The 10,304-nt window shown below is 44.5% G+C and overlaps 1 protein-coding gene across 1 annotated transcript in view; it reads right to left on the bottom strand.

Annotated features, from left to right (window-relative positions):
• Positions 1-4,599: 4,599 nt before the first annotated feature.
• The window catches only part of CYP27A1 (cytochrome P450 family 27 subfamily A member 1), a 143,377-nt gene continuing 137,672 nt past the window's right edge, over positions 4,600-10,304 (bottom strand). The window contains exon 9 of the mRNA XM_068123560.2: positions 4,600-5,114. Coding sequence (XP_067979661.1) covers positions 4,995-5,114 — 120 coding nt within the window. The 3' untranslated portion in view covers positions 4,600-4,994. The remainder of the gene's footprint in view (positions 5,115-10,304) is intronic.

The raw sequence follows: 10,304 nt of genomic DNA, 5'->3' as shown, positions 1-10,304 counted from the left end.
TGAGCGTGATCTATACAAAAATTGTTTGTGAGAATTAAAATGATGACATCATTGCTCATGTGGTTCGTCAGCCACATTGGAATGAAAATGAAAACCTTCAAAAATATTTTCCAGAATGGCTTACTAGATCGATGCAAAACTCCACACACATGATGGACTAGTCTTGTGGAATAACGTTTCAAAATGATGAAGTTATAGGTCACATGGTCTGGCAGCCATATTGTATTTTATGCTACAACTGCCTAAATGAAATTATTGTTCTTTTCTGAAAGCACTAAATGGATCGATGCGAAATTTTCACCATATGTTCGTCTACCCATGGTGATATAATGCGGAAAAAAAGTCATTGGTCTCATGATTTGGCAGCCATATTGGATGAAAGGAAAATATTAAAAAAATTGTTTCTCTGAAAGCCCTTACCCTATCGATGTGACGTTTTACAAATATCATCTCACAGATTGCTCCATATAGTGTGAAAATGTTGACCTCATAGATAATGTGGTTTGGCAGCCATCTTAGATCAAACAACGAACCTTATCCAAAACAACACAAAAACACCACACAAACATGCCCTGGCGAGGGTCTGCAAACTCTGCTCTTTCGTTTTTTCTTTCTGTTTCAGGAGAAACCCATTTTCTGATTTTATGACAAGTCTTCAGGAGAAAGCAAAAATTGTGAGTTTTTCTCACAGTGAGAGTTTTTATTCTTTTCAATCCCAGCTGTCTCTGCAGTGACTATAATTGTAATAATTTTACTAATTCTGGGCTTACGATAGAACAATATTGTTACGTTTGTGGAGGGTAGTAATGAAATACCTTAGAGCCAGGTAGGATTGTATAGGGTAGTGTGCTCCGACTGTCATGAAGAAGAAGAAGAAGAAGAAGAAGAAACCTGTAACTTAAGTCAGCTCGGTGTCCGGTAAGGTTGTATAATTGTCTCCATGAGACGGGTGGGGCTATGCTAATTAGTTAAGGTATAAGAATAATTCCCTGTATGTAAATCGCCTCTGTGGTTTTTCCTTACTAGGGCATGCCCGTACTATATATAAGCTAGGACGTGCCCGTACGTGGGTGCCCGTTCCTTGCCAAAAAAAAAAAAAAAAAAAAATTTGTGTAGGGGTGTGTGTGTGTAAACATCCTAGGGCGTGCCCGTACGTGGGTGCAAAAAAACATGCGTGCAAACAACAACAACAAAAAAAAACTTTGAAACCACGTGGCAGTAACGACCACAGAACCCCCCCCTCTATTTACATGAATGGTTTGGTCCATTCGCAACGACCACAGAACCCCCCCCCCCTCTATTTACATGAAATGGTTTGGTCCAAAGCGAACGGCTTGCGGTGTTTGGTAAAGAAATCGCCATAGCTCGGTAACTACTTGTCCGATTAATTTCAAACCTTGAAAAGGCACATCCTCGGGTCCCCAGCAATATACCTGGCAAGTTTCAAGTATATCGGACCGGGAGTTGTCGAGAAACAGCGGTCACAGACAAACATACAAACACACATACACACATACACACATACACACAGAGATTAATGGAATTATAGATAGATGACACACACCACACCAGCCATGCACTCCACACCTAAAATAAACCCCATAACAAGCCACCAGAATTCAGACATTTGAACGCTGCCACTGGCGCCGCCAGCCGAGTCATCGCAACACCAAGCAGGAAGGACCGTGGGGCTCCGCCCGAGAGGTGATGATTGGTCAGGGCGATGGACTGCTATGATGGACTCTTTGATGGACTCTTTGATTAGAGCATGTGCGGACGTCATCAGATGACGTTCAAGACCGGCGAACAAAAAGGCTGAGAACCGCCATTTTCCTCCTCTTGGCCCAGGGTTTGACGACGAGCAGTCACAGTTTTCTCTCTCCTGGCTGGCCTTCGTAGTGTGCAGTCACACATTTGCTGTCTTTGAATCCCGAGTCTGAAGCGAACAATCGCATTTTTCTTCCTCTCTTGTTTTCGACGTCCGTGGCAGGCCGTTGCAGTTTGTGCACGCTCTCCTGGTCGGGACATTCAATACGAGTGGTCGCAGTTCGTACTCTCTGGACTCTGGGTGGCATAGCGTGCAGTCACACGCCTCTCTCTTGGCAGATGCATCCTTCTCTTGTCTCACCTCGGTGCTTTGTGGAGCGGATGGCGTGGAAGGAGCGAGGTCCTGCTCGCTTCGCGCTCGGCAGCTGGCGGTGAACAGACTTCGCGCCAAGGCATGTGTTTTCCCACGCACGGACTCGGGGACCCGTTTGAGGGCCGACGGGGTTTGAGGGCCGCTGAAAGCTGAGTACACACCACACAAACACATTTACTTTTCATTTATTTAACCCCTTGTGCTGTTTTGTGAGTCAGTGTGGGGGCACCCCAATTTCCGAATTCGTTTTTTACCGTGCCTTTCTTGTTGCCTGCATTTCTTTTATTAAACCCTTTATTTATTGCATTTTAATTCCGTGCCTGTCTTGTTTAATCGTTCGTGGGTTCGAGGACGCCCCAGGGGAATCCGTCCAGGTAAGCTTTGCTACCCTCCTCTATACCCTCGCGCGTATAAGCAAGATCCGCCATTGTTTGATTGAACGCCTCAGAGTGTAAAGCTCGATAGGCCACCCATCACCTTGGGGATCTTGATCCCCCCGGGGCACACGACAATTTATTATAATAACTCCAATTGAAAGCCAGTTTATGGGCAACTCTCAAAAGTAATATGATACATTTTTTTCACAGATATAGTATAATCTAATTTATAAACTACTACTAATTTATTTGGGTATGTGGGTGTCTTCTGATACCTGAGGGAGATGGATGCCCCTGCCTTGCATAACCCCAGGTCACCTGTGGGCAAGGTGCAGTACCTGTAAGCCCCCCTTACCAGGGTAACGGTCCGCAGCCATGCGGTTTAAATGGCAGACGGCTCTGCACATTTCGTGGATGAGAGTCCAGTTGACTCCAACAGCACGGGCGGAAGAGGGTGAATTCCCCAACGACCAGCAGAGAGATGGAGAGGAGTGGCGACCCCCCATCTACACCACACACTTACCCGTGTGTACCAGCCATAGAAAGGCAATGCCATCATTGCCCAAGGAGATTCGCCATCATCATGAAACTACTAGGTTCAGCATCGAACAATTGCTCAAATGGGTGCATTTACAAAAGGTCTTTATAAACCAGGGGGAAAAGAAATACGAGCAGTTGAACACAAATTAAAGTGATATTCATACTGTTATGTTTGTAGGGGGTAGGCTGTGATTACTTTAGTTCAGGTAGATTTGCATAAATTAGTATGCTCGATTGTCGTGAAGAAGAAGAACCACCATGTAATAAGTAGGGATCCGGTAGGTCGCGTGTTCGGATTAAGTGTTACATGTAGCCATACAAAGGGTAGCTCTTGTGCTAATTATCTCGCGGATTATGGGTAAAATTATCCCTTGTATGTCGTTACCTCTGTATCTATTCCTTTGTCTCTTTTGGCACCGCACTATAGACACGTAGGACTAGAATCCCACATTTACACACTCATTAATAAAAACATACCGGAAGTCATGCGTTGAGCCCTACAGCTGAGAACCACAACTTGGGAGGCACACACAGAATGGGCAGGCCGAGGCCACGCCCTGAGGAGCTGTGGTTGGTCAGGGTTCTTGATTGACAGGAGGACTGGTAAGAAGGGACTCGCTGAATGGTGAAGCACGGTCGATGACGTGAGAATCATGGGTGATAAAAGGACGCGCTAACGGACAATTTGCTCATTCTCTCTCACTTCTTCTTTGCGCTTGCGTCTTCTCTTCTCTTCGCTGCTCTCTGCTCTTCGCTTCACTCTGCTTTCTGCGCCTGGTCTGGATCGCAGCAGTCGGCATTTGTCTCTCTCGTTCTGGACAATAAAGCGAACGATTGTGCTTGGACCATGGGCTCAATGAAGCGATCGGACCGGCCGTGTTCGGAGACACCACTGGTGGACGTGCAGATACAAAGGGCAGGGCCGCGGACCGAGGGCTGCAGCTTCCCACCGGGGACGACGGGGACAGGCCCGGCTGGAGGAGCGAGTTGCACGTGACCCATTCGATTCGCGCAGAAGGCCTGTTGCGTGCCGGTGGGCACAGCCTAGTGAGCAAGGGTGTGCAGAGGCCTAGCAACATGGGAGCGGGCGGTTCTCACCAATGACCTTGACGACCCCTGACGAGACCCCACCAGTGATCAGAGTTAAGTGCACCCACACACAATTATTTCCCAGTTATTTTACCTTTCCCTGTGTCCGTGTTTCAAGTCTGTTGTGGGGACGTCCCAATTTAGGACATTATTTATTATCGAGCGTTTTGTTTTGTATTACCGGCATTTCTTTTAATAAAGCCGGCATTTTTGTACATTTTAATCTCACCTCGGTTCGAGTTATTTTCCACAGGTTTGAGGACTGACAGTGGGATCTGTTCAGGTAAGCGCACTTCAGAATCCTCATCCTCCCCCTCCCCCCCCCCCCCCCCACGTGTATTAACTCTGCCAGATTTGATGAACGCCTTGGAGTAACAGCTTATTCGGCTATGCGTTCCTTGGAAGGATTTTAATCGCCAGGAACGCGACAATACCAAACAAAATGAGACGCTGTGACCAACGTAAAATGACTTTTAATAAGAACATCCAAGTTACTGGCAATTACACTTAAAGTGAATGATATATGGGAAACCATCCAGCTGTTAGAAGGAAATCTAAATGCAAAACAGGTTCATGATGACAGCTTTCTTTAAAATTGATTCACTTTAGGACATTTGCAAGCAAATTTACATATTAAAAACAGAAACATTGCATTTTATGAATAAAACGAAGTGGGACAATAATCTGAAGTGCATGTATAATGAGGTCGCTCAATTGTATTTATTTAATAACAGTTGCTTGATTCCCTGTCTGTTCCAAGCCGTTACATTGCAAATAATCTCTATACTGCCATTTGCTTATGAAGAGGGTGTAAACATTTTAAAGGGGTGTATGAGAAGGGGCCTGCTCTATTTTCTCTCGATGAATTTCAGGTTAATTTTCGCCCCTGGAATTAACAGTGTGCGGGTGACTGGGGTCACCTCCTCTTTTTCCTCAGGGTCGGGATGCACTTCATATGCTCGCAGTATCTGTTGGGGAAAATATATAAATAAACAAAAGAAAAAATCAATACAGAGACATTAAATATTTAAAATAATTTGGTAAATCCTTGAAACATTGTTTTTTTGGGTTTAATGTAGTGAGAAATACCGAGTCCAGAATGTAAAAAGTGCAGCTTGTCACGTTTGAGTCGTTATGCTTTTAGAATATCCCGTGGTATTTCTAACATTTGTAAAATTAATACATTTGTTAATAAATTAATACATTTGTAAAATAAATTTAAAATAAATTTACATTTAAAATAAATAAATGTAAAATTAATTAATACATTTGCTCCTTTGTACATTTAGGTTATAGGTGTTATAAATGAAATATCTTTAAAAAAAAGAAGGACACTGTGTGCTGTATCCTGCAATGGCAAAAAGTTAAAAAGTCAACACAAATTTGAGAGCAAAGTAAAAATACTCAATGCTTCACAAAATTTTAAGTACAATAAAGCAATCATAAAATAGAACAGAAATTCAAACAGATTCAAGTTAATGTTGCACAAGTAATTTTGTCAAAATAACTTTTTAGTCTCATAACTTCAAAACATCTAAACGAGGAGGTAAATGGACGAATCACATGAAGCCAAGATTTATTCCAGTAAAAAGCAGCAAAAAAACGTTTCCACCAACTTCAGTCATTCTATTTGTAAAAAGTGTTCTTACTACCAATGTTTCTGTCAGGATAAAGTCATGAAGCCATTTCGCCTTTCCATTTTTTTGCCAAAATAAAGCAAATTATTCTGGAAATGCAAGCTGCTGTTTGTACTGTGAGGTGAAGGTTTTACTGAAAAAGAAATTAGAAAAATATTGGGAGTCGACTCTCCTTCAGATAAAACCAGTAAACCCTGAAATATCGTGTTCATGGAAAATACCGTGATACTTAAAACCACGATACAACAACAACAACACAACAGGCATTTTAAGGCCATTTTCCCTGGCCTTATATAATATATTTTCCCTGCAAGAGCGGGGGTTAGCCTTGCGGTCCCCATGACAATCTTCTCCAAATTGTCATGGTTCTATTTTTGAGGCAATGTTTTTATGGCCGGATGCCCTTCCTGACGCCAACCCTTTGAGTCGCCTCTTACGACACGCAGGGATACGGTGTACCTATTCTAAACCGGGGTACACACCGGTATACTTAAAATACTTAAAACCACGATAGTTAAAACCAATTTCCTATGGGGATAAGGGAGTTAGGTTTCTGGCCTTCCAGAAAATATAGTCAGGTGGGCAGCAGCCAAAAATAAACATCACAATTGCCACTAGAAAGCATCTGAAAATGCCAAGCCCGTCCACATCCGCTTTGTATTGAGACGTTTTCTTCTTCCATATGCTAAACATGACAAAAACAGCTAAAAACTAGAACAGCACTCAGTAGAGCGTATACCTCCGCCAGGCTGAACAGTTTACATTTTGTATCCCACTGATAGGCCGAATCTGGATTCAGACCTGTACCAAAATCTAATCGGCTTGTTCTTGTCACCTAACCAACTCATCCACCAAGTTTGGTCAGAACTCATCCACAACTTTTTTTAATATCATGATATATATATCGTTTTTGGCCCCATCTTCCAATGGTGTAGAATCACTTAAACATTTTAAAAATTGTCGGATTCAGATGTTCAACAAAATCAAATCGATTCGGTATTGTTACACGCACTATGTCATGAAATGAAGTCGAGACCTCGTTTTCCAGATATGAGGCTTTATTGAAAACTATCTCCACATACCTTATACACACAGAACAAAGAATGATATCAGAACTACAGCAAAGATTCTACGAGCATTTCATTGTCTATAAGCAAGCAAATAATTAATTCCCTGTCATACCTTTCTTGAGCGTCTGCTCACAAAAGACAGATACAAAACCAAAACTCCTCCTTTCCCATACAACCCGTTATATTCCCTTCTAAAGGCTATTCCATTCGAATCCTCTTCTTCATATTTCATCACATTCACCCTCCGTTAAAATACAAGTTAGCGAACAAACACGTAAGCAACGCAACAGTAACAAAACAAAGCTCCACCAACCAAAACGAGTTGGCGGTTGGCACAATCTTCCAGCACGAGTTCGACAAATCCCCTCAGTTCCAGGGTCCCCGGATTCACAAAGAGAATCTTCCTCATCAGTCTGCCCCTTTTGAGATCTCCCTGACTTCAAAGGGATCTCCGTTACCTTGACATTATCAAGCATTACTTTATCCCCGGTCGATCCTTGCTGCGACCCCGCTTTGACGGGTAAACCCGAGATTCCGTTTCCCTTGTCGTCAGCAACGTACTCGTTTCCCTCGCCGCAAGGCGCGAGATGGCGAACAGATACAGTAGTCTCACGTCCGTCCGGAAGCCTCACATGAGCATTCTCTGGATTTGCCTCTAGAATCTCTACGCGATCCGCCAACGGCTCGTATTTACTTTGTCTGACCGCTCGTTTCAGAAGAGCCAGATTGGGTCCAGCCAACCAAGAGGGCAACGCTCGCCCACCAGCACTATGTCGCTGAAAGTGAAACATTCTTTTGTGTGGAGTTTCATTCGTAGCGGTACACAGTAAACACCGGATTGCGTGCAGTGCGTCAGGCAGTACACGTTCCCACTGCTGCGAAGGTAAACCGCGCGACTTCAAGCTCATTGACACGACTCTCCAGATAATCCCGTTATAACGTTCCACCAAGCCATTGCCTTGAGGATTGTACGCCATGGTATGGCTCGTGGCGACACCTCAATCCTGGAGAAAGTTTTTCATCTCTCGAGACAGAAAAGCCGTACCTCTGTCAGATTGAATGAACACAGGATATCTGAACATTAAGAACAATTGCCGCAAACATTCAATCACTGTTGCAGAAGACATGTCAGCGCACGGAAAAGCAAACGGAAATCGGGAGTACTCATCAACAACAGTAAGAATGAATCGGCGCCCCCCATGCTGCTGGCAACGGACCCTTGAAATCAACGTTCAAACGCTCCCACGGCTGTCAGGGATGAATCAGCATCCCCATAGACGGTTTGTAAAAACTCGGTTTTACTTCGGCGCACACTCGGTTTTACTTCGAGCATGTCTTGCAAAGACGCCGGACGTCATCTATATACAACAGGCATTTTAAGGCCATTTTCCCTGCAAGAGCGGGGGTTAGCCTTGCGGTCCCCATGACAATCTTCTCCATTTTGCCATATTTTCTGCATCTCCCCTTGTTAACCCACTTGCCCGCATTTCTTCTTTGACCATCTTTAGCCCAGTCTGTCTCGGTCTTCCCCCATCCTCTACTTCCTTCTACATTCATTTCCATCACTCTTCTCAACCAGTCACTTTCATCCTTCCTCAACAGATGACCAAACCATCTCAACCTGTTTCTCTTCACAGCATCCATCACAGGCTCTATTCTCATCATCTTTCGCAATTCATCATTTGTCTTCCTCTCTCTCTCAACGATACTCCACACATCCACCGAACCATTCGCATTTCCACCCTTTCCAGCCTTTGTTGCTGCTCTACGTTCATTACCCATGTCTCACTCCCATAAATCATAACACTTCTCACACATGCAGCATACACCTTTCCCTTCAGCTTCAACAACACTCCCCTCCTCGTTAGCACGCCACTCAGTTCCCGAAACTTCTTCCATGCACATCTCACTCGAGCAACCGTTGCCGAGTCTGATCCACCTTCTCCATTCAGCATGTCTCCTAGGTAACAAAATGTTTTCACACCTTCCAGCTTCATGCCGTCTCCAAGATCCAACTCAACATTTCCTCCATCTGCAGCTCCCTCTGTGCACACCTTACACTTGAATGCAGCTGCCACACTGGTTATGACCCTCTCAAACCACTACATTTTTGATGAACCCACTCAGCGAACATTGTACATTGAATGGAATTCACTCCGACACCCTTCATGCACACAGCACACGGCCACTTCCCAGTTCTTTCCACCTCACCACATGCTTTACCACCTGCCATCACCTTCGTTTTTCCGATATTCACCTTCAGATCTTTTGTCTCCATACATTCCTTCCACTTGTTCATCTTCTCCTTCAGTCCATCCATACTTTCTGCAATGAACACCAGATCATCTGCATACAACAACTCCCACGGTAAACCCTCCTTTACGTTCTGAGCCAGCACCTCCATCACAGCTACAAATAGTAGTGGACTTAGTACCGACCCCTGATGCACTCCCACCTTCACCTCAAACTCACCACTGTCCCCGTCCTTCGTCCGTACAGCTGTGCGCGCTCTTTTGTACATTGCCATCACTACTCTGATCAACCATTCCTCCACTCCTAACTTCCTCAATGCCCATGTCACTACTTCACGTGGAACCCTATCGAATGCTTTCTCCAGACCAACAAACCCAAGAAACAACTTCTTCCTCTTCTCCATGTACTTCTCCTGCAACTGCCTCACAATAAAAAGCGCGTCTGTCGTTCCTCTTCCTGGCATAAATCCAAACTGCATTTTGTCAATCTTCACTTTCTTCTTTATCCTCCTCTCCAACACCCTTTCCAATACCTTAATTCCATGCTCCAATAACTTTATCGCTCGATACGAGCCACAATCCAGAGGGTCACCTTTCCCCTTGTAGACGTCATCTATATAAAAAGGCAAATTCCTGCTTCACACGAAATGAGCCAATCGAGTCACCCCTGGTGATAGAGCGAATCATGAATATCCCGTAAATCACCGGTGGTCATTCCCGAGCAGACAGGCCGAGACAGAGCATCGGCAGCCAGATTATCTCGTCCCGGCCTGTAAAAGATGTCGAAACTAAAGCCAGCTAATTCTATGCGCCAACGAGCGATTTTATCATTTTTAATCTTCTGCATATGGCGTCCAGCATACATGAACGCAACGGACTGTTGGTCCGTGATTAACTGGAAATGTTTCCCTAGAAGGAAATGGCGCCACCGTCTGACGTCTTCCTCGATCGCGTAAGCTTCCTTCTCGATAGCGGATGTCGTTTTTCACTATCAGACAGTGTGCGAGAGAAAAAGGCGACCGGCCTCCCAGCTTGATTGAGGATAGCCACGATAGCACAGTTTGAGGCATCTGTCTCGATCATAAAAGGAATTGCCTCACCGATCGAGGTCACAACAGCATTAGCTATGTCTGTTTTCAATAGCTGAAAGGCGGCCTTCATGGCCACATTCAGTGGAAATATTTTATATTCCACCCAAA

The sequence above is a fragment of the Myxine glutinosa genome, chromosome 7 (assembly GCF_964187855.1).
Source record: "Myxine glutinosa chromosome 7, kmMyxGlut1.1, whole genome shotgun sequence".
Lineage (NCBI taxonomy): Eukaryota > Metazoa > Chordata > Myxini > Myxiniformes > Myxinidae > Myxine > Myxine glutinosa.
This window is presented reverse-complemented; position numbering and strand designations above follow the sequence as displayed.